This window comes from Calypte anna, chromosome 17 (genome assembly GCF_003957555.1).
Source record: "Calypte anna isolate BGI_N300 chromosome 17, bCalAnn1_v1.p, whole genome shotgun sequence".
Classification (NCBI taxonomy): domain Eukaryota; kingdom Metazoa; phylum Chordata; class Aves; order Apodiformes; family Trochilidae; genus Calypte; species Calypte anna.
This window is the reverse complement of record NC_044262.1, coordinates 4307872-4331365: the sequence shown is the minus strand read 5'-3', so window position 1 is coordinate 4331365 and position 23494 is coordinate 4307872. Positions and strand designations below refer to the sequence as shown.

The 23494-nt window shown below is 57.9% G+C and overlaps 1 protein-coding gene across 3 annotated transcripts; it reads right to left on the bottom strand.

Moving 5' to 3' along the window:
• Window positions 1-380: 380 nt before the first annotated feature.
• SH2D3C (SH2 domain containing 3C) lies at window positions 381-22818 on the bottom strand. Of its 3 annotated transcripts, XM_030461323.1 has the most exons (12): window positions 22747-22818; window positions 20168-20813; window positions 15941-15980; window positions 6822-6950; window positions 6123-6568; window positions 4428-4552; window positions 3518-4086; window positions 3182-3297; window positions 2865-3036; window positions 2045-2156; window positions 1219-1425; window positions 381-1094 (listed from the first exon to the last, which is right to left on the bottom strand). In XM_030461323.1, exons 1-12 carry the CDS (start codon window positions 22784-22786, stop codon window positions 919-921), a joined length of 2778 nt encoding a protein of 925 aa, XP_030317183.1. In that variant the 5' UTR covers window positions 22787-22818; the 3' UTR covers window positions 381-918. The 3 variants fall into 3 exon arrangements, with proteins under 3 accessions (XP_030317183.1, XP_030317184.1, XP_030317186.1); XM_030461324.1 differs by lacking the exons at window positions 20168-20813; window positions 22747-22818 and adding an exon at window positions 19075-19186; XM_030461326.1 differs by lacking the exons at window positions 15941-15980; window positions 20168-20813; window positions 22747-22818 and adding an exon at window positions 12911-13110.
• Window positions 22819-23494: the final 676 nt, after the last annotated feature.

Here is a 23494-nt window from a genome sequence, read left to right as displayed (position 1 = left end):
AAAGAAACGAGGGGCGTGGACAATGGCACAGGGGGCGTGTCCTTATCACGTGTAGCCTCGGGTCCTGCTCGGGTCTGGGGCTCGGGGGGATCTGGGGACCCCGACACCCCCCAGAGCTGCGTGGTCTGTGCGTGGCTGGGGCACAGACCGGCTCTGGGGACCCCACAGCCTCCAGAGGGCTGGGCTGGTACGTGGAGAGGCTCCGGGGACTCCAGACCTGCTGGAGGTCCATGGGCAGGGCTGGTGCAACAGAAGGGAACCCTCTGGAGGGTCCATCAGCCAAGGGTGGGTTCAGCACGGTGATCACCCCCACCAGCAAGAGGCTCTGGTCTCTTGGGGGGACTGGGTCCTCATTTAAATGACACCCATGGGAGAAGGGATCCCCTTGGGGGAACAGCATAAAAGTTTATTGTATGTAAGAACCAAACCCATGAGATATGTACACATATTTACAAGACGAAATGAATGAGCCTAATTATTTACAACAAGAGCTGTCCTTCACAAGTCTGTACATCAAGAAGTGATTGTGAAAATGTATTTACAAGTGAGATCCAGAAGCTGTGGGCCAGACAGAGGTGGGAAACTAAAGGACAAGGTGAGGGGCATGCCATGTAGTGGTGGACTGTGGCAGGGATTGGATAGTGGACACTGGTGCTGGCCTGTCCAGATGTGTCCCCATCCCTCACAGCAGTCATGCACACCCCCTGGCCTGGTGTGTCCTGAGGAGGTGGACAGTAGATGGGAGGTGGCTGCTTTTCCTCTTCTTTCTTTCAAAATTGCTGCTTTGTTCCTCAGCACCTTTCTGTGCTCTCTCTCTTCCTCCTGGTGCTGAATGCCTGGCCCCATCCCTTGCCCCACAGCTGCTGAGGGGGACAGGCTGGGAGCTGGGGGGGGTCTCCCAGTGCCTAGGGGTGGGGATTACAGCTCACTGAAGCGCACTGCTGGCTCCAGCTTGAGGGAGAGGGCAGTGAGGACCTTGTCAAACTTCTCATAGCGCTCAGCCTGGCTGCTCTCAGCCCCACGGCTTCCCCAGAGCAGCCGCAGCTGGAACTCAGTGCTGAAGATCTCCAGCAGCTCTGCTCTGCCCTGGAAACCTGCAGAGAGAGAGAGAGAGAGAAGGTCAAAGTCTTGAGGATGGGATGGGGGGCTCGTGGAATGGCTCTGTCTGGTGTTGGGCTGGAGCAGAGGGAAAGGGGCTCTGGTGTCCCCAGTGCTTACCCTGCAGCTTCATCTCAGCGTTGGTGTGGTAGAGCCCCCCATGGTGGGCAACCATCCGTGCTGCCTCCAGGTGGGCCATGACCACCTCCACGCCATTGTCACTGCTCTCCCAGGGCTCAGGGCTGTCTGTCAGAGCCTCATCCCGTTCCAGGAGGGTCACAAGAGGCATGATGTGGGGGAAGGTGGTGTTGCTCAGCGGCGGCCCTTCTGCAGAGAGAGGCACTTTGAGGACCCCTCCATGCAGCCCCCTGCCTCCCCCTCCCCATCTGCCACCGAGCTCCTGCAGAGGCTTTAAGGCTCAGCTGTAGCACAGCAGCGGCTGTGGCTCTGCCATCACTCTGCCTGGGGCCATCTCCTGGCTCAATACCAGCTCCTCCCAGATGGGCTTTCTGGTCATGCTGGGAGGGGAATTCTGCTGTCCCTGCTGGGGATGTGTCTGCATTTCCCAGGGTTGTGACGGGGAGCAGGTTTGCAGAGCCCCTAGCACTGGGTGTTGGAGAGGTGTGGCTTTTCATCTCCCCCGACTGCCTGCTCTGTCCCCTTGGCTTGGCACACACAGCCATGCGGGTGTGAGGGCTTGGCTCAGCCGTGCTGTGTTTGTGCCCAGCTGCTGGTTTTATTTAGTTATGAAATGCTTCCTTGGGAAGGAAGGGGCAGCTGAGGCCAAGCAGGCTCTGCCGGGTGCTGGGGTGGTTCAGCAGCCAGAGGGGAAGTGTCTGGTACTGGCTGGGAGACGGTCAGAGCTCCCAGACATATCCCCCTCCAGCAAGGCCATGCCTGGATGAAGCAGGAAGGAGCAGGCAGGCAAGACAAGGGCTCTCATTACCTTTCCCTTCGTTCAGGCTCTTCAGGAAGGGCTTCAGCTTCTTCTCATAGAGGATGGCACCCTCGGTGTGCCGCTGCCTCAGCACCGTCCAGGTCTGCTCCAGCCGAGCGATCTGAAAGGAGATGGGGCAGATGGAGAGTGCAGCCCCTGGACACTGAGCTCTGGGCTCACAGGGTGCTCCCAGGGGGAGCATAGAGCTCCCCAGAGCCACAGCCCCAGCCTTGCACACAGCAGTGTCTGCTGCCTCCTCTACCAGTGCTCGTGGCCACAGACAACATATCCCTGGCACTGAGGATGGGTTTGGCATTTCTACCCCCTCCCTGTGCCCTGGGACAGCAGCTTCCCCACACTGCAGTGGCCTTGAAGATGAGACACAGGGAAGGGGCAGCCGTTTCTCCTCCTTTGTGCAGGCAGGAAGCAAGGCTTCCCAGCTGGGCTTGATTTAAAATTGAATTTTAATCTCCTTTCATCTTCCAAAGGGAGCAGTGTGGCCCGGAGACGCTGCTGCCACAGCCTTGAGACTGATTTGTATTGTACCGGAGGGCAGATTCATTTCCTCCCAGGAACACAGCCCAGCACAAAACAAAAAGCCCAACCACCAAAAAAACAATCAGATCCTGGCGGGACTGGGCTGTCTGCTCCGTGGAGGGGATGGCTCTTCCCTTCCCTGCTTACACCCCACCGGATGTGGCCTCACTCCTCCTACCCTGGGCATCTCCCCACTTCTCCCACCCCAGCGGATGCTGGAGCCTGCAGGACACAGGGAAAAGGACGTGTTCTGGGCAGGAGGGGCTGAGCCCAAGCCAGGAGGTCCCCGTACCTGTGTCATTTCCAGGGCATTCATCACAGCTGCAAAACTGAACATGTTCCCCATGGTGCTCTTCAGCTCAGCAGCCAGCTGGATGGTTTTGTGGAGCAGGGCTGCCCGCTCCTCTGTGCTGCCTGTGCAGCCCAGGATGTCCACAGCAATCATGATGGACATGGTGTGAAACCTGCCGTGGGGGGAGAGGCAGAGCGCGGTAAGCACGGGGCTGCTGGGGATGCTCTCAGGGCTCTACGGGGGCTCCTTCACCCCAGGAGGTGCAGTGGCTCCCCACCCCCCGAGCTGGGGACACCCCAGGGGAGCTGGGCACGTACCGTTCCAGCAGGTCGAGGCGGAGCTGGTGGCCGTGGGGCAGGGTGAGCAGTTCCACACCAGAGCTCACCCCCATCAGCCTCTGCATCTCCACTGTCACACCCAATATCCGGGCGACCTGGCAAGGAAGGTGAGAGCTGATTAGACCTTTGTTAATTGAGGAGAGGCTGGAGTGTCCTCAGGCAGCCTCTTGCCCCATCCTTTCCCTGCCCTGGATGATAAGAGCATGGCAGAGCCCAGCAGGGATATTCCAGTGCTTGGGGTGCTCTGATCCCCTGCCAACTGAGAGCAATCAGAGGGCAGCAGTGCCCATCCCTCCCATCTGGGCCCGGCCATACCAGGCAGTCCACTTTGGTGATGTGTTTGGCCAGAGTCTTCACATCCACCTCTGCCAGCAGCTCTTTCACCTTCTTGAGCACGGCCATCTCTAGGGGTTTGTTCTCCAGGGGGATAAGCAGGGACTGGAAGGCTGCAGGGTTGAAGGAGGAGGTTGTCTCCATGGTGGGGGGCACAAAACCAATGAAGTCCAGCTCTCCTTTCAGCCTTTGCCCTGCCTCTGCTTCCCCGGAGCCGTTCTCCACAGTCACTCTCTGTCCTTCCTCCACCTTTAGCCTCTCCACGTAGCTCTTTGTGGGCAACTGCTTGGTGTCATGAGCTGGCCGGTCTCTGCTGGCGGGTGAGGTGGGGTGGAGCTGGCAGTAATGCCCTGAGTCGGGGTCACTGTAGCTGTTCACAGAGGGAGAAGGGGAGGCACGAGCATAACCATGGCAGGGAGTCGAGTGGGTGCTGTGAGAAGGGTCTGGCAGAGGTTTGCTGTTGTTGAGCTGGGGCTCGCTGGACCTTCTGATGACTGGAGAGGCCGGGGCAATCCCAGACACTTGGCAGGCATGTGGCTTTAGGCGTGTCACTGCAGGGAGCAAGGAGATGCTGTTACCAGCATGGAGAGGGGCATGTGCACAGGGAACAGGGATGCAGCATAGAGCTTGAGGAAATCCCTGCTGCCCAAATGGAGTAAGCCAGGAGAGCTGCACGGGACTGGCTGAGGTCCCCTCCTCAGATCAAGCCCTCCTTCAGGACAATTTTCTTGTCCATGCAAAGAGCCAGATAGGGTGGCAAGCAAGAAGTGACACAGAGGTTTCTGTTACAGCCAGCTCCATCCTCCTTCCCAGGCCACTACATCACACCAGTGCCAAGCCCAGCCTGACCCACACCCTCACTGTCCCCAGTGGGATGGAGGGTGATGCCTACCTGTGCTGTAGGCAGGTGACGTTGGGTTCTCAGAGATGGGGGACATCGGGGAGTGAAGGTCTTGGATCTGATCCACGCTGACAGCACAGTTGCGAATGATGTCCCTGTGGTGGGGCAGGGACACGCTGGGAAGGGGACAGATGGGGCACATTAGTTCCTGCAAACAGTCTGGCACAGGCAGAGGGTTTGGCATGAGGGTTTGCCGCCCCATCACCTCCTCTCACAGCTACTCTTGATGAGCTGAACCCATAATGATCTCAGCTGGAGCAATGAGTGGGCAGTACTTGTAGCAGCTGGGAGCAGAAGGGACCAGTACCTATATGAGGCAGAGACAGCCCTGCTTCTGGGTCCTGTGGAGCAGTGAGGAGGGATTCTCTGATGCTAAGGTACTGTTGGGACGGGACGGGATGGCTTGGCTAACCTCACCTCCAGGGTGCTGTAGGGAAGTGGCTCTGTCAAAGAAGTTGTGGGGGGTTGTTTTATAGGGTTGTGCTGCAAGGTGGTATCTGAAGCTGGGTGTATTACTCTGTTTCTGTCTGAGAGCTGTGGTCAGAAGGGTTGAGGGAGCTGTTGCGCTGACCCAAAGCTTAGGAGGGGTGGAAAGTGGCTGGAAGCTGGACTGGGAGCCCAGACTTGGGTTGGTGAGGTGCAGCATGTGTGCTTGCTCATAGCAAGCAAGGAGGTCCTGGGCTGGTGGAGCAGCAGTTGTTGCCTGATGCAAACCCTGTGTGTCAATAGTGCTTCAAGAGTGCTGTGTCTCGGGGGGAAGAATGCAAGGAGGCATGGAAAGTAATTCACCCAGTTACTGGGCTGCTGTGATGTGTTTGGTCTTAAGCATTGTGCCTCTGTGGTGGGAGGAGGATGGGAGAGCTTTGTCACTGATAAGGGGTTTGAGGAAAATGTGAGTGATGAGGAAAGACCAATGGATCTGGGCTCCACCTGTGGAAACACATGTGCTCTCCTGGAAGTCCAAGTGTTTTTCTTTTCCCTGCCGCTGCAGTTGGTTGCCTGTTTTCTGTTGCTATGTTGTCACCCTGCCCTTGGGCTGAGAAGGTTGGGGTGGTGAGAAAGTGGCTCAGTTCAAGGACAGGCTGTGTCCCATTGGGAAGGCAAGGTCCCCACTCAGCTGCTGTGTGTGTGGCTCTGCCTTCCCTTGGCAGCCCAGGACTGCCAAAAACAAGCTATGCAAAGGAAATCCACCCAACTGCTCCAAGGTTAATGTGAGCAAGCCAGCCTGCCTATCAGGCTTTCAGCTGCATGGTAACTCTTTGCAAATGTTCCAGCTGAACAGAAAGCATTCTAAAACTAAAGGGACCCTTTAAAAACAAATCAACAAATGCCCTCTTGGTGGCTGGGATTGGCTCTCTGCTTGCATCTGCTTGGGAAACCTTTGTTCCCTGGCTCTGACAGGCCCTGACATGCTGGTACTACTGGACTGGATTGATGGTAAAACACTCTCTGGCTTCTGGCCCGCAATGCTCTAGTCATGCCTACTTGTTGGATGTCTGCTGTGGTAGCTCGGCATGGCTGGCAGCTGGCCTGGTGGAAGCACCTCAATTCCAGCTGGGTACCAGTTCCTCCCCACAGACCTTTTCTGTTCTCTCTCTTCATCTGAGCAGGGACAGTTTCCATCCCCAAACCCAACCCCCCTGCCCTGCACCCAGGGATGCAGTGGTGACGAGACCATGCGCTCACCTGGTCGGGCAGCCCTCGGCCCTGGTGATCTTGTCTGCTGTCAGACCATCTGTCATGGTGATGCTCCTCCTCTTGATGTGCCCTTTGTGGTTGGTGGGGCTGTGGGGACCCCCATGCTTGCCATTAGCCAGCCCGTAGCTGGCCTCTAGGTAGCGCAGGGGGAAGGTGCGGTTGATGGGGCAGTAGACGATGGCTCCGCTCTGCTCGGAGATGGCTTTGCGGTTGCCCACGTAAAAGCGGACGAGGGCGGGCACGTTGTCAAAGCTCTCCTGCTCAAAGAGGTATTGGATGCGGGTATGGCCCTCGCTGGACTTGACCGTCACCTTGTTGATCTTGAAGTGGAGGGGCTCGTTGCGCCAGCGGCACGTCAGCACGTAGTCACCCAGGCTGGTGAGTGAGTCACGGATGAGGAAGTCACCGTTCCTCTGCACCAGGCTCTCTGACACCTGGCAGGGGACAGGGAGGTGGCTCAGGCACAGCCAGGCTGGATGGATGGGGGGGCATAGGTGGGGACTCCTTTGGGGTGTTATCTGGGGCACTGGCGTGCTCCCCTGCCTCTGAGCCTGAGGAAAATCAGGCAGCTCAGAGATAACAAAGCCCTTGCCCCAGAGGCTTCCCAGGCTGGTGGTTCTGTCTGGTCTTGGGGTGCTCTCCCCAGGCTGTCCAAGTGCCCAGAGCCACCCACCTTCCCCTCCTCACCTCCCGGGGGATGCGGCCATGGTACCAAGCGTGGCTGCGCAGGTCAGTGCTGCTCAGCTTCAGCTCCTCTTCCAGCTCCTTATGAAGCTTTTCTGGTGATGAGTCGAGGATGTATTTCTCCTTGGAGAACTGTACAAAGGAGGAGAGAGTATTAGTCAGTTCAGCAGAGCCTGGGAAGAGAAGGGCTGACACTAGGATGAGGCTGGCAGGCTTCCCATGTGAGGACTGTGGGACCCTCCATGGCATGAACACTGGTGATGCCACCCACCAGGGGCAGACTTGGCCCCAAGGGACAGGACACTTGAGCTGTGTGTGAGGATTGCTGCTTGTGGCAGAAGATGCGGGTGGGGTAAGATGCCATCAGGTCAGGTGCTGCCACAAGGAGCATTCAGAGGGTCTTGTGGTGGCATGTCCCCAGCATGCCTGACTACCCTGTCTCCATGTGCTGCCTCCCACTCTCACAGCTCAGAGCTGAGTGTGGCTGAGGAGGAGAAAACCTGTCCCACCTCCCTCTCAAACATCTCTAGGGCTCAATCACCATTCCAGGACACTTCAGCACTCTTCCAGGAGGAAAACCACATTCTTCCTCCTTCTTGAAACATTCACCACAGTCCCCACAAAGGGTTAACTCACTGCGTTTAGCCTGACAGTGGGATGAATAGTAATGACAAATGTAAAGGGAACCTTCTGCATTGAAATTAGCTTTTACCAGTACTGGTGCACCTGAGCCTGGAGGATGCAATTTGCCTCCTCCTTTCCCCCTCCTGGAGAGATAAGAGGTGGCGTCATGTCTCCTGTCATCTCTCCCTTGGCTGGAGCCCGCCACACTCCCTGCCTGCTGCTTGGCCAGCATTCCCAGAGGATGCTGAGCTGCTGGTACAGTGGGGCTGCTGCTTGTTTGGGGAGGTGATCACAGGTTTGGGGTTCCTACCCAAACGGTCTCTGCATGACTGGGGTCAGTGTGGTGGCTTTGACATGAGTCCTGCCATGGTGCCAACACAAGCACTTGACTCCCTCCACATCCCAGCCATGTGCTGTCCTGCAATGGGGACATGAGTGCAACGAGTGGACACGGACCAGGGGGCTTGGATGAGGCCACCGGGGTGTCCTGTTCCACCAGTCCCATAAGCAAGGGTGGCTCAGTGGCCTGACTCCACCTCTGGTGGCAGTGCCAGTGTGAGGAGGCACCCTGTGCCCATCTCCTTGGTGTTTGTTAAGGCAGGATGCTGATGGTGGACAGGCATGGGCTTGAAACCCTGCTGGCACCTCTCTAGCACTGCTGGGAGAGCAGGCTGACACTCATGGCTGGCCTTGTGCAGCAGCTGCTTCCCCAGAGCACTGGGGGTGACCTGCCTCTCAGATAACCTCTTTGCCCAGAACCTCATCCTGTGTCCCACACAGATTCCCTCCACACCTCAAGCAGTTTGTAAGCAAAGGGATATGTAGAGCATTTAGCTGCTCTTCTGCCTCGTACCCACCACTCTGGGGGTGTTCCTGAGATCCCAATGAGTTCTTTAGCAGGAGTCTGACCCCAGGTGCCCCCATGCCCTAAAAGATGATGCTCCATCCTCTGTGGTAGCTGCAGTCATCAGCTAAACCAGGCAGTGATGCTGCCCTGGGGCTCCTGCTGCAGCTGGGGAGGGGGAAGGAGGCAGCAGGCCTGTGTGATGGACCCTGCTCTCCAGGGCTTGCCTTAACCAGCCTGGACCTGCCCCTGTTCTTCCCTTCCCAACTCCTCTCCAGTCAGAAGGTACGGGGACAGAGGAAGCAGCCTGTGAAAGCAGCACAGGCTGACCCCACACTTGTTCATCTGCCTGCATTAACCCTTCCTGTGAGAAGGTCCTGCCTGCTGGAGCTGTGGGGACCTGAGTGAGGAGATGCATGGGCTGAGCCCTCCTGACTGAGGGCTGTGGGGAGCTGAGCACTCACTGCTGCTCTGGGGCCTTCGTGGAGACAAAGCCCCCCGGCACTGCTGAACCCTATTAAAAATAAATGAGAGCAGGCGGATGCTGCCGAGGTCCGGCTGCCTCCCGGGGGGCCAAGGTCGAGCAGATGCCGTTTCCATGGCAATGCATCCACTGTCACTGAGCAGCCCCCGGTGGTCGGGGCACCCCCTTTGGCTGTGGCACCCTCCCTGCGGCAGGGCTCACCCCAATCTCCGAGGTGGGGAGGGACCCCCGGGAGTCTCTGCTGTCTGCGTGGGAGCTGAGCCGGGAGCGGTTTGGAGCCGGCGCTGCCCCTGGAGGGGGGATTAGCGCCCTCGTGGTGTACGTCTGGGTTTTCCCGCAAATCCTCCCCATGCAAATGTAGAGGATAACAAACACAGCTGAGCAGTGCCCCACGTCTCCAAGCCTGGATTTGGGCACCAGCCGGCTAGAATCCGTGCCAGGAGCCAGGTGCTAAGCTAGCAGGAGAGAACAGGAGCTTTAGGAGAGAAGAGAGAGGTTTTGCATCTTGCAGATGGGAGAGGGATCCCACAGTTGTGACCACAGAGTGCCATGAGCCACCTTCTCCAGCCACGTGAGGGCACAGTCCCTTTGGTTCTTTGGCATGGCCATCAAAAAGCCACCACTTGGAGTGACTGTGTGGCTACGATCATCAGTCATGGGGAGCCCTTTTCCTTGGTGTGATGCAACTCTGGGACTGCCCCTTTGTTGCAAGTCCTTCTCTCTCTTCCAACACACATTTACTGCTGCCAGAATCACCTGGCTGCTCCTCTCTCCCTGGTGGAGCTGGGCTCACCACAAGCCCTTGGTACATTAGACCCATGTGCTGTGGAGGGACAGGAGCCATCGCCTTTCCTCCTGTGTGTCTCAGCTGGAGGAGGAGGAGGAGGGTTTGTAGGCTGCCAGCTGGCTGGGTGCCAAGGCACAGACACGGCACGGCGTGGGGAGGTGGTGCTGGGCAGCCAAGTGCTGTCAGGAGCCTGCAAGTCAGGAGCACTGCACTGGAAAGGGGCTGCTCAGCACCCTCAGCTGTTCCAGGAGGACATCAGAAGATGCACAGCCTGAAGTGAGATTTTGCATTCTAGTGGGATGGGGAAAAAAAGCCTCAATTTCCACTAGCATTTAGCTCAAGTGCATGGTAATGGCCTCCTGCATGGAGAGCCCTGAGGCCTCTTCTAGCAGAGTGGGAAGAGATGGGGATTAGAGTGATTCTCTGAACCAGCTATACCAGACAAACCAGCTCAGGAGCTGCCAGAGATGATGCCAAGCTCTGCTTGAGGAATCCTAACCAGTAGCCAAGCTGGCTTGGATGGGTAAAGGAGAGCTTCTCCATCAGGTTCAATTCCCTGATGGACCATTTCACAGTCCTGAGGTTGGGGAATCCTCTGGTGCTGCTGTGCAGGCTTCCCGAGGAGGCAGTTCCTGGAGCTCTCCATCCCTGCTCACTTTCCTCTGCTCTTTCTTTGGGGATGGGACTCTCCCTGCTGCTTTCTTTGGGGATGATGTTCCTCCAGTCCCAGACAAGGGAGAAGGACTGGAAGGGGCAGTGGAAGGGCTGGAGGCTGCTGGTGGCTGTGGTACATGTGAAGAAGTGGCTGTCACACTGTAAGGAGAGCTTTAACAGCTGGCATTTGGCTTTCTCTCCTTGCAAAGGTAATCTTATGAAACAGGAGTGATTTGCAGTCTACTTTCCTGCTCTCCCCTCCCAAATCTGGAGGAGTCACAGCTGAGGATGAAGTCAGCTTGGAGAGCAAGGTGTACTCACACCCCACCCTGCTCCTCTGCTGATAACATCTGACTAAGCCTCGGGCACCAAACACATCTGCTCTCCCTGCTGCTCCTGTGTTGCTTGTGCTGTGCTGGGACCCTCGGTAGGGAAATCCCAGCCCCTTCTGGAGTTTTCCACCTCTCCACTGGCTGCCAGAGCAGCTGTGGAACACGGGAAGCAGAACTGGGTGGAAATGGCAACAAGCCATTGGGTTCAGGTGTATCGGGAAAACCCCAGAATCATGTGAGGGGTCTTCTCTGTTTCCTCCATACCTGGCAATGGGCTGCCTCAGTGAGGTGTTTAAGACCAAACACCTTTGCTGGGAAGCAGTTGGTATCACAGCAAACCCAAGAACCAGTCTGCATGCCTGCCTTGTGTAGGATTGCTGTGCTCACCATCCTGGTAGTTGCTACCTGAAAATGGTTTTTCCAATCCTCGTGACCACAAGAACATCTCACCACAAGCAACCCTCAGGCTGTTGAGAGTTTGCTTTTAGTTTGTGTGCTCTGGTGTAAGCCAGTCCATCCTACTGATCTTTATCCATATGGAAAAGAAATAATTTGTTCCTCTGTTGCAATGACTCTGAGTGTCTAAACAGCTTCTGAGAAGGCACCAATCTATCTGTGCTCTCCATAGGTGACTGAAGGCCCCCACAGAAGGCAGACCTTGACTCAAGATCTTTGTCATGGGATTCAAAGCCTTTCATAGCACTAATCCTGACAGCCCACAGGGTCTCCTCTCCCCTTGTCTGTGCTTCTTTGTGGCAGCTCTGGAGCAATTATGTCTGTCTGGCAGGGGTGGGGTGCAGCTGGGGTTGATGGCAGAGAACATCTGGTGGGACAAGTGCTCCAGGTTGTGCAGTGGAGTGGTGGAGTTCGCTTCTATTAATGCCCGGGGGGAAGCAGGTCTCCAGTGAAGTGATGGGGTGTGTGTATACACACATTTTCATCCATCTATATATTACTTATCTCACTCCAAGACGGCAGCAGCGGCTGCTGCTGCATCCCTTTTCAGAGCTGCTATTGGCCAGAAATGATGTCAGTGCTTCCCAGGCTGGGTGCACTGCCATTGGCGGTGAGCAGGGATGCGGCTGTCAGCTGGATGCGCTCCAGTCATTCATGGGGACTTCAGTGTGTGTTTGCTGGGCACACTTGGACACAAATAGATGGTGAATGACCTGGCAGAGCCAGGTGAGCACTTAGTGTTTCACTTTTGACTCTCCCTGGGGTGGGGATGGTGCGCCCTCCATCACCTCTCACATCCTTGCATGAGAGCCAGATGCTCACTTGTCTTTCCCTTGTTCTGGCAGCAGCTTGCTGACAGCACCTCATCACCTGCTATGTCACCCCCAAGGGCTGCTGTGCTAGGGTATGTCCCCCTGTGCTGCTCAGTGGCACTGGAACAACCAGGAGAAGGTGCTTTTCTTTTCCTTGCTCCCATGAGCAATCAAAATCCCTGGCTTTGCACTGAGATCAGCTACAATCATGACAAGACTTTAAATGCTGCTTGTGGGCTCCGTCTTACCCAGCATAATCCCCAAAGCTCAGCACCTACCTCACTCAGCAGGAGTACTGAATAAACCTGCCAGCTCTCTTGGCTGCTGGCTCCCCTCTAACTTGCAGTATGGTACAGTTCTTGCTTCCCACCCGAGCCTGCCTGGCTCCTGCAACCCTGAACACCTTTGCTCTCAAACTCTGTAAATGAGGGAGCCAATTCAGAGCGCTGTGCCCTCCTCTGCAAATGCCAGGGTCCAAAAATAGGACACCTAGACTTATGCCCAGACAGTGGTGGTGGTGCTGGAAGGACTGCAGGACAGGTGACAGATGGATCCCAGTGTTCTCCCACCAGTCAGACCCATGCAGTGCAGCACTTACGTGGAAACCCAGGCCAAGAAGCTGTATGTTCATCTGGGCTTGGTCTCCCCTCTGTGCTCAGTGATGCTCTGATCACATGCCATTTTTGGGAGGGATGCTAAATGTTCCCCTTCATAAGGTCGGCTGCAGACGAGCGCTGCTTTCAGAGCCTTGTCCTGCCTGTCAAAAGTGCTGGTCCGGGCGGATCTGCCGCTTTTGGCTCTGTCACCCTGGCTGCGGAGGGGGCAGAGCTCTGCCCCACGACCCGGCGCTTGGCTCATCTCGCACTCTCTTTCTCCTTGAGGGACCCAGGCAGGAGCGCTGCCCGCACCAGCCCTGCCAGCTCCGTGCTGAGCCGGAGCAGCACTGAGGGCAGAGGAGCTCCCCGGGGCGGCCGCCCCCCGCTCCCCCTCTCTGCAGCGCGGGGGTCGGTGGGTGCCCCCGGCGCTCCCCTTCCCGCTGCATTCCCGCTGCCCGGGGGTCCCTGCGCCAACCCCGCGTCCCCCGCCGTTCCCCGCTCACCTGGACCTGCATGAAGGAGCCGCGGTAGAAGCAGCATGCGGCCGCTGACAGGGCGCTCCACAGGCTGCACCGCTCCGTCATGGCGCGGCGAGCCCCGACGGGGCTGCCCCGGCCCGGGCTGCCACCGCCGCTGCCACCTCCGCCGCTGCCGCCGGGCTTCAATTTCAGCCGCTTCCCCGATTACCTCATCCCTTGTCGGCAGCGAGAGGCGGTACCAACGCTGCAGCTCCGCCCCGGCCCGCCCCGGCACCGCCAACCCTGGGGGAACCGGCACCCCCGCGTCGTGAAGGGAACCGGTACCGCTGATGGGAACCGGGACCCCGGCTGCCTGCGCCGTGAGGGGATCAGGAACCAATTAGGGGAACCGGCACGGCTGAGGGGAACTGGGTCCTCTCAGGGAAACTGGCACCCCGGCTGCCTGCACCCTGAGGGGACTCAGCACCCTTGAGGAGACCTGGCATTCCTGTGAGGAACCCACACCCCAGCTGCCTTTTCCTCTCTGAGGGGACCCAGCTCTTCAGAAAGGAACCGGCACCCCCGAGGGGAACCAGCACCCCCGGCTGCCTGTGGCCCGAGAGAAACTGGTTCCCCTGAGGGGATCAGGCACCCCTGAGGGGACCCAGCACCCCTTAGCTCCCCAACCCAAATCCACCTGCCCTCCCCAGTCACACACATGGGACAAAGACAACCTCGTCCCCTCTCCCCCACCCCATCCTCCTTCACCCCCACCCCAGTGACACCTTTCTGGGGGGAGACACTGGTGCCTGCCTCGTGCAGTGGGGAACCGGCTGTCTGCTTCCCACGTAAGCTGTCTCGAGTTGTGTTTAATTAAGGCTCTGCTTCGGTTTAATTAAGGCCACGGTTTCACGTATGGGATGCACAAAGCAGTGCTGATGACTCGAAACATTGCTCCAGCTCTGACTCTTGAAAAAAATCAAAACCCAACAAATCCCTGCCTGAACCCACAGACAGCCCCCTGCCCTGTGCACAGGGACGGGCAGGGGCTCCCCTGGCACTGAGATTTGTACCTGCAAGTCTCCCTCCAGCTCTGTTCTGCACTGCCATGGCCTTGTTTCAGCCATGCTTTGGTAAGGGGAAGGCTTTATACCCCCATCCATAAAGGGTGTCCTGTCCCAAAGACACCCCTGCCTCCCCATGTGCCCATTTCCAAGGGAACGCTGTGAGCTTGGAAAGATACTCCTGCTGCCACCAACCAGAGAACCCTGCAGCCCCCCAGCTAATTAATTCAAACAATCCCCTCGCATCCCCAGGCAGGGAGGCAGCAGCCAGGGCTGATGAGATACAGGTCCCCCGAGCAGCTCCTCCATGCAGAACAAAGAGAGCTCAGAGGCAATTGCTGGGCCTGTGCTCTGTCCCTGGTTTTGCCGGGGAGGGAGGAGAGCAGTGGGTTTGGAGCAGGACAGCGTTAGACAAGTGGGCAGCACACAGCCTGTGAGCAGGGAACACAGGGCAGCTCACAGGTCCCGTGGGTGCAGCCCCACCAGGACAGGCAGGGAGCAAGGGCTCTGCTCCCTGCTCCTGCATGGGGCTGAGGGACAGACCAGATGGCAGCGTGCATGAAGACACTGCTCCAAAAGGATGCAACAGTGAATCATCCTCCTGCAGAGGCTTCTCCCCTGTGATGGGCTCCATGGTTTCCTTCTGACGCTCTTGCCATGGGAGCCTCATAAGGCAATGCCTCCTGGCTGTGCCCGTGCAGCCCCTCCACAAGGGGAAGCTGAAAATCTCCAGCTGAGCTCTCTCAGGGAACACACAACAGTTTCATCAGCTGCTGCTTTCCCAAGGGTAACACTGTTCTGCAGCTCCTTAACCTGTTGAGAGGGCTAAAGCTAGGCTGGCTGGGATGACAGCAACTGGAGCTGGGTATGCAGATCCCCCACACAGCTTGGAAACACCGACCCTTAGGCTATTCTTAAAGCACATTAATTGCCAGGTGATTATTGATCCTGGCTTTTCCACCCTCCCTAGCTCCTGGTTGCACCTAATCATGGTGATGGGATAGCTGGACCTGAATAGGTTGTGGCTGAAGCTGAAGAGCTGATGTTTGGCAGCTCCTAAGTGCACATCTGGACACAGACTTGCCTGGGAGACTTTGCTTGTAAGAACTTTGCTGCACGTCCTTTCCTTCCTCCTGACTCTCTCCTTCACAAAGCAAGGATCTATTCCAGTGGTGGGTCCCAGCCCTGTCCCCTCTTGCTCAGTGCCATTTCCATGTCTGGCTACAGTTGCCATTGAGACCTCCAAGCCCAAAAGATGCAGGTTCAGGACTCTGCACTAATTACACCACCCAAGCTGAGCACCTCAAGTCACATCTTAACAACCAGATCTGCCCAGCACCACTACATCCTCATTGGGAAACCAAACTCAGAAGGGTCCCACCCTTGTCAAACAAACTCTCCAGAGGCCACGGAATGGCAGTGACCACCCGAGTGGGTTTTCCATGCTACATCCCCAAACCACACAGCATCTCTGCCACCATCCCTCTGCCCCTGCTTGGCTCCCATGATGACAGCAGCCTCCTGCAAAAGGGCCCACTCTCCTCGGGAGCCAGGCGCCTCGCTAATGAATTTCTGGCCAGACATGAAGAGTCCTCAGGAATGTTAATAGTTTGCTGGAGGATAAGCAAGAGATTTGGAGAGATTTACACCGACTTTCATGTGACAGCCACGAAAGTGGCTCAGACCCTTTCGTTTCTTTACGTGGGGGTGGAGGGAGGAGGCTGCCCCTGCGTCTGAGGCGTTCACAAGTGATGAGGAGCACGAAATGCAGGCAGCTCCTGTAGGAGCAGCACTTGGGGGGGAACACATAGGGTTTGTGTCTCCTCTGCCACCCCTGACCTTGGCGTTTTTGGCAGGAAATTTCTTTCTGAGTCCAAGAGAGAGCCTGGAGGATGTGGTGGGATAGGGAGGTGCAGAGCTGAGCACCCCATGGGCCAGCCCCAGGGCCACCATCCCTCCTCCACCACAAGCACCTAGCTGGGGCAAGCTGTGACTGAGCATGGTCTCTTACCTTCACGTATTCACTGCCAGACTCCAGGCCATCGTGGTGGCTGGAAGGGAAGGAAAGGAAAAAAAATAAAAATACGTAAGTAAAGGGCAGTAAGTCATGCCAATCATGTCAAATATGGGGAAGCTGCCATGGGGCTGAGAGCTTGGCCATGATTTTGGGAGAGGTTCCCAGGGTCCCAGCAGTGTTCCTGCCCACTCTATGCTCACTCTCGGCACAGGGCTTAGCAGCCCTAATGCGATCAGGGAAGAATGAGGTCTTTTTAGAGGATCTTTCCCCAAATCAGCTTGGGAATGTGTGAGCTGAGTTGGTGAGACCCAGCAGATCACACTGATGCGGGGTGCATGCTGAGGTGGGGGCCCCTGTGCCCTGGCAAAGCTGTGTTCCCAGTAGGCAGCTGTCAGAACAGCATTTGTGACTCTTTCTCTGTGGCCTCGTGCAACCCCACAGAAATCAAACTCCCACTGAAGCTGGGGTGAACTGTGACATGCTGGCTGAGACTGCAAGTTTTACCCTCCCAGCATACAGTAACAGAAACTCACATTCTCTTTGGTGAGAATCTTCACTCTTAGCCCTACTGACAACCAGCCCAACAACCCTGAGATGCTGCTGATCCAGCAGCTTCTTTGCCATCATTTCATGTGGGACACGGATGGCCCCGGCTCTTCTCTGAGCGTGTTGCAATGCTGCTACTGCTTTTTGTGCTTTCGTAGGTCAGGGTATGTGTCTGTATGGATGAATCCAAGGGGAACAACAGAAAGTTAAAAGGGAGCAAGGCTGTAACAGCCTGAGCTGGGGTGGGCTACTCTGTGGGCTTGCTTTTCAGAATTAGGTACAAAAATCCAGACTTTTTAATCAGAACCCAGTAGGTGTTGCATTCTCAGAGCCAAGCTTCAGGATGGACATCCTACTGTTTTTTCAGGTTGCCAGCCTGATCATGGGCTGCTACTAAGAAATAATCAAATCTGAGGATGTCACAGGCCTGGGATGTTCCTGCCAAGAGCAGCCCAGCTTCCCCAGTGCCTACAGCCATGGCCAGACCCTGCCTCACACTGGGGTCCAGCACACAAACCTTGGGTGTCATCCCTGGGGAGCCACATTCCTTCTCTGTGAGCTCCCTCCAGGTTGGGCATGGTGCCTGGTGGCTCAGAAATCAGTCGCCCAAAGTGAAAAGGGATGTCCGAAGCAAACCCTGCCAGATGCTGCCCCACCAGGCACCCTTTGTGGCATTACAGCAGGTCCTGCTGGGGTCAACATGTGCCCCTCTCCTCCAAGCCTGTGCTGCTGAAGCAGCATCCCTTGCTGCCCAGCTCAGAAGGGGAAAAGGGTCTGGAAATCAAGCCCACACTTTTTTGGGGAGAAAAAAAAAAAAAAAAAAACAGAGGGAAGGAAGACAGACACAGACTCCCCCGGGCAGCTGTGGGCTGCCTGCCCGCCCAGCTCTGGCTCTCCAGCCTGTTTGCCTTTCACACGGCTGCAGAAAGCTGCCTGGTGCTGCGAGAGCCGTGAGAAAAACCGACGGGAGGACGGGGGCCTCTGGGCAGGAAATCGGGAGCATGGGAGCAGCTGGGAGACTGCGAGGGCCCGGGCAGGGGAGGCCTCTGTGCCGGGGAAGGGCAGCAGCTGGGGCCGCAGCCCCCCTGGTTCTGCACATTCCTGGAGGAAACGGCATTTTTGGGGGCAGCCGAGTGCCTGGGAGAAATTCCTGGGCTGCTTTTGGAGCTCGGCCGTGGTTGAGCTGCTGGGACTTGGTGCTACTGAGCTGGTACTGGGGAGTGGGGTTTTGGCAGGATGGCTGCTCCTTTTGGGCTTGGGATGGCATCACAGTGACTTGTGAATGTGCCAAGCTCCAGGATGGCTGCTGGGAACAGTCCAGGGTGACCCTGTTGGTCCTGTCCTGTTTGGAGTCCAGGCTCTGCCTGTCTTGAAACACCAGTGCAGGCTGTGCCCCAGGGGAACCAAATTTGGGCACCTTGTGCCTCAGTTTCCCTGTCTACAGAGCTGCCTCCTCCAAGGTTTTGGCTGGCAATGCTGCTGGAGGGGTCTGGCTGTGCCTGTGCCTGCAGGAAGCAGCATTTCCCGTGCCTCACACAAGGCCATGCATGGAGGGAAATCAAGTCATGTCCGCTCTATGACCTGCCTGTGGGTCATCTCCCGTTAGCCACCCTGTCCCTGATGGAGTCACGGCCACCGCCTCGTTCTGAGCAGCTCCACAGCCTGAGTGCTCCTCCCATGGCAGTTCGATTCCTCCCCTGAGGTCCTGATCCTCCAGGGAGCATCCCTGGGAGAGCTTCCCTTCAGCGGGCACCCTCAGCCCCTCTGTACTCACCAAAGATTCTTCAGAGGGGACAAGCAAAAATGTGCCCCAGGGCCATGCTTGTTCCTGCCCCAAGCCACTCCATGGGCACGCCCTGCACTGGGCAGTCATCCCCTGCCATGACCTTGTGGGAACAGACTGTCCCCGTCCCCAGGGAGGTGCCTGTGCAGGAGGAAGGGCTGGGGCGTGGCACTATCCTGGTCCTGCTTCCTCCCACCCGCCCCAGGACCTGGACATGGGGATGGCTCCAGTGGGCAGCTGCTCCCTGAGCCAGGGGCTGTGGCAGGGGTTCTGAGTAGTGCACAGAGGGACAGAAATGCCCCTGGTGCCAAGTCCTGCTCTGCTCATTCTTGCGCCTCAGTTTCCCTGGAGAACAGCCCACCATCAGGGCAGCCCAGGATGATGCAAAAGAGAATTTGTTTTTTCGGGGACCCAAGCCCCAGCTCCCCAGTGCTCCAGACACTCAGCTGAGCCACACACATTCCCCTGCTCCTTGGCTCCTGGCCACCCTGGCCTGCGACCTAATCCCTCCACATGGACCCTCTGCTCCTTGCTGGGGCTCTGTGCTCATGGGGGGATGTGACAGAGCCCCCCGAGCTGTCCACAGCCCCCAGGCCGCTCTGCCCTGGCACTGTCCCTCCTGCGGTTTGGGCATCTGCAGCCGATGCTCTCTCTCCTTCCCTGAGCAAACATCGCCAGGGGCCGGGAGCCTCGCTCGGCAGTGTCCGCGGCGAGGCTTTGTACCCTCCCCAAGCATAGCCCAGTCCCAACTTCTCCCTCCCAATTCCCTCCGCTGTGTTGTGGGGCTGGGATCCCTTACCTGCCCTGTCCCAGGGTAGGAAACCTCCTGCCCACCGCTGTCATCGGCCCTGAGCGATTCGGTGAGCGCCTCTGCTCCGGGATGAGGAGAAGCTCTCCCCGGCGCTCTCCCGCCTTGCACTGAGCGTTGGGGCTTTGGGACGAGCAAGGCAGTAGCAGACCCTCCTCCTTCCCGTCCCAGCCCTCCTCCGGCCCTCCCTTCGCGGTCGGCAGGAATGCGTGGCCGGCACAGCCCGGCTCTCGCCACCGGCACGGAATTCCTCCTCCTCACCCCGCTCCTGCGACCACCCAGGCCTCCCAAACACTCAGCGTAGGGGCGAGGAGCCCCCAGCCCCGTGAAAAAAGGGGCCACCCAAGTGTGGGAACAGGGGCCACCCGAGTGTGGAGAGAGTCAGGCCAAGGAAGGACCTTCTTTTGGGGAGAAATTTGGAGTCGGTGCCTCCCCTCAAGCCTGGATGCCCAAATGGTGGGCAAGGGGTTAAAAGTCCTTCTTGTTGATTCTGAGGTCAAAACCCTCAAAAAATCCAAATTTCATCCAAGAGGGCTGAGCCCCTAAATTCTCCAGAGGGTGGGGGTTTTGCCTGGAGGAGAGGGTTGTGCCTGGAGGGGGGGTTTACTGACTGGAGATGGAAATGGGGATGGAGTAGCTGGTTTTGGAGATTGACCCTGTGCCTTGAGAGATCGTGCTGCTCAGAGAGAGGCAGAAGGATGGAAGGAGTGGAAAAGTGTAGGGAGGTGGAAGGGGCCAGGACAGTGCAGGTCTAAGCTCCTCGCAGCGCATCCTGGAGCTGGAACAGAGCTGCCAGCAGGACAAAGGGACACTGGGGCTGAGCAGGACTGTGAGATGTTTCCACCCCATCCGGATATGGGAGGGAGCAGAAATCCCACAGGAAACCTCGCTCCCATGGAGTCACTGACCTGGCCGTGCTCCAGAGCCCTCTGGCTGTGCTGTCCTGCCAGCCAGGTGCATCCCGCAGGCACTGCAGGTGAGAAGAGGGCACCACAGGGACCCCACTATGTCCCAGTCCCCTCCCCTTGCCCCAGGGGGACAGAAAGGGTGTCCCAGAAAACAAAGCAAATCCAGTGGGCCATACCTGTCCAGGGAGCTCTTGCCTGGATGCTCTTGCCCCTTTTCCAGCAGATCCCCACCAGTGGTCTTCAATCCTGCTGCTGTCTTGGGGCTTGGGGTCTGGATGGTGTTTGGGGCCAGGCTAGAGCTGGGTGCATCCAACCTGGGGCAGTAGTCGTTCTCTGCAGGATCTTGGTCTGTTCCGGCCATCCTTGCCCCTTGGGTGTTCATCAGCTGAGCCTCTTCATCCTCCTGCTCTGCTTGCCCAGCAGCTGAGGGTGAGTTTGTGTCCTGGTCAGGGGTGCTGGACATCTCAGGGCACCTGGGGTTGTGGAGTGGGAATGTCTGGGGAGTTTTGTTGCTGGGTTTCTCTTGGCAGCTCTGGCCACTCTTGGCTTTGCCCAGGTTCTTTCCTGCCTTGCCCAGGTTCAGCCTGGGCATGGTGCCCATGTGGCTGTACATGTCTGACGACCGGGCATAGGGACCAGGGCTCTTGGGCATGGTGTTGAGATCATCCTGGGTGCCATCAAAGGCCTCCTCCAGGAAGCCATGGGGAGGAGGGAGACCTGGACCCAGGCTCTCAGGAGAACTGGGGGCCACAGATACTCGACGGAAGCTGAAGGCACGGGGGATACTGCTCAGGCTCCCGAAGCCTTTGAACTTGAAAAACTCTGGCAAGGAGAGAGCAAAGATGGGTGTGGTGTTACTGCTAGTACAGTGTGGTGGAAGGGACTCACAAGATTGCTGGCCCAGGGTTGGGGGTGGGTGTAAGGCACTGTGCCATGGTGCAGCCTGGTGTCAGCACTGTTACACCATGTCAGCATGGTGTCCCTGTGGCCTGGGGTGTATGTGATGCTTCTCAGGACAGCTCTGCTGGGACCCTGGGCAGTCTGTCCTGCTCTCTTGGGGAAGGAAATGTCCCCTGGCACCCAGGCAAAGCTAGTGACTGCATTTCCCCACTGCCGTTGTAGAGGCAGAGAGAGAAACGCCTGGGTGAGCAGGCAGCAACAGAAATAATTTCAAATCTCTTCCTCCCGCCTTCCACCTGGTTCCCCTGGTGAACCCTGGGGCATGGCTGTCAGCTGTACCCATTCCTGCAGCCCTGGATGTGAGTGGGGGAGATATGCCACATCTCCCCAGGGGATGGGGATCCCGGCCACGCGTGCCATGCCCACGTGTGCACATCCATCACCAGCGTGGTGCAGCAGGACCTGACCACCCCTGGCTTGGCTCTCTCGGCAGCCCAGGCTGTGGAGATGATAACCTCCCCACTTCCTCGGCTCATTGCTCAGCCCCTCGCAGCCTCCCTGCAGCTCCCAGCTGCCACCTGCAAGCAGCGGCTGCAAATGCCCTCGCTGAGGTATCGATAACCCGGGCTGCCGGGTTTGCATTTCACACCTCGGCTCTGCCTGTGCTGCAGCCCCAGGTGGAGTCAAGTGAAGCTGTGGAGCGGCCACAGCTCTGCAGAGGGTTTCCTCACCGGAGCCTTGGTGCTTTGGGTGTCTCTGGGGTTTTCGCAATGTTTATGCAGCCGCGGAGCTCTGCAAAGCCTCTTCCCCTCTGGGCACAGCGAATTTGCCACGGCAGGAAGCTGCACAATGTGGCGGGGCTGTGCAAGGACCCAACCTCCTGCCAGCATCCATGGGCTCTGCAAGGTGTCCCTGCAGCCAGAGCAGGGAAAAAAAGAGGCTGTGCAAGGGACTGCAGCAGCCAGAAAGTTCTTCAGCGTGGTAGAAACTTTGTGGCCTGGGTGCAGTTAAAGGCAAAACTTCTGTGGTTTAAACATCCCCCCCGGATGTTTAAACGTGGGGATCTGAGCATCCTCCGCTGCTGGACAGCCCCGGGGCTGCTGCGGGGTGGGAAAGGCAATAATGGGGATTTTCCCCATCTCCCTGCTTCCCACTGCAAAGGAAAATCCCAGCTGGGATGGGGCTGTGAGTTTTGCCAGTGGAAGGGTCCCAGGGGAGCGGAGGGACTGGCCCCCCTCTGTCACCGGCATGGTGGCAGGAATGCAGAGAGCAGCAGCAAAGCAGCCCAGCGCTGGGAAGCGGGGTTAAGGCCAGTGCAGCCGCCCCCTGGGGCTCTGAGAGAAACCCAAGGTCTGTGAGAAAGAGCAGAGCTTGCTCTCAGCAGGCACCAAGCGCTTCCTCCCAGAGCAGCCGGTGGGAATCTGCTCCCAGGCTCCCACCCCTTCTCCTCCATGTCACCCCCCTCTCTGTGCTGTAGAAGCACCCTCGGGTGGGGGTCCCAGCCACCCGGTACCCTAGCTTGTACCCCTAGCCATGCACCCTGGGGGATGTGATTTGTGGAGTGAGGACCCCCAAACTTCCTTGTGCACCCCCCTGGGTGCACCCCATCACCCAGTACAGGGCTGGGCTGTGGTAGACTGGTCCAGCACCCAGGCTCTAGCCCACCCATGGGAATGGAAACCCGCAGAGCCCCTCACCAGAGCCTCCAAATGAGACCAGAGCCCATCTTGCTTCTGAATGTCCCTGGGTGCTGGTGACCCAGGGATTGGGTGAGCACACCCCCCCACTCTCATGCATCCTCCCTGTCCAGGTGAGCACCCCATCACCCACCTGCCCCATGCCACAAGACACTTACTGAACTTCTTGAAGCCCCCTCGTTTCTGGCCCTCGGCCATGGCTGCGCTGCTCGGAGGCGGTGGGGACCGAGAGGGACAAGTTTGTAACTGTGAAGCCCTTCCCTGCCCGCTCCTCCCTTCCTGCCCTCCCCCTTGCAGTCACTCATCGTTTGCTCGGTGTTTCCTCCCCGTTCTGTCCTCTGCTCCCAGCCCCTCTCCTGTCCCTGATTGCCCTCCCACTGTCCCCACCATGGTCCTTGCAGTCCCCGTGTCTGCTCACACACCCCGAACTGCTCAGGGGCCACCGCTACGGCCTTGGTTTGATCTAAAATACCTTGGGTGCCAGCCCTAAGGAGGAGGATGCAGACAAGTGTCCCATCGGGCCCCTGGGGTGACAGCCAGGTGGCATCACTGCCAGTGGGAGCTCCGCAGGGGTCTCTATGCAGTACGAGGTGGCTTGGTCCCGGCAGGGATCTGTGTCTGTGTTGTCCCCTGGCTGTTCCCATGGCCAGAAAACCCGCAGCCATCTCTGCTACTGCTTTGGCCTTGGCTCCCTGCACTCTTCACTTTGAGGACTGCTTTCAAACAACCCCAAACAAAGCTGTTTGTTCCACACCCAAACCATCCGTTTATTCTGTTGGCATTGCTGGGGGGACAGTGTCCCTAGCCAGGAACACTCGTGCCAGTGGTGCAGGAACTCAGGGTCCTCCCTGATGTCCTTCTGCCCTGGCCACATGCCCCAGGAGCAGCCACAGCACGCAGTCAGGG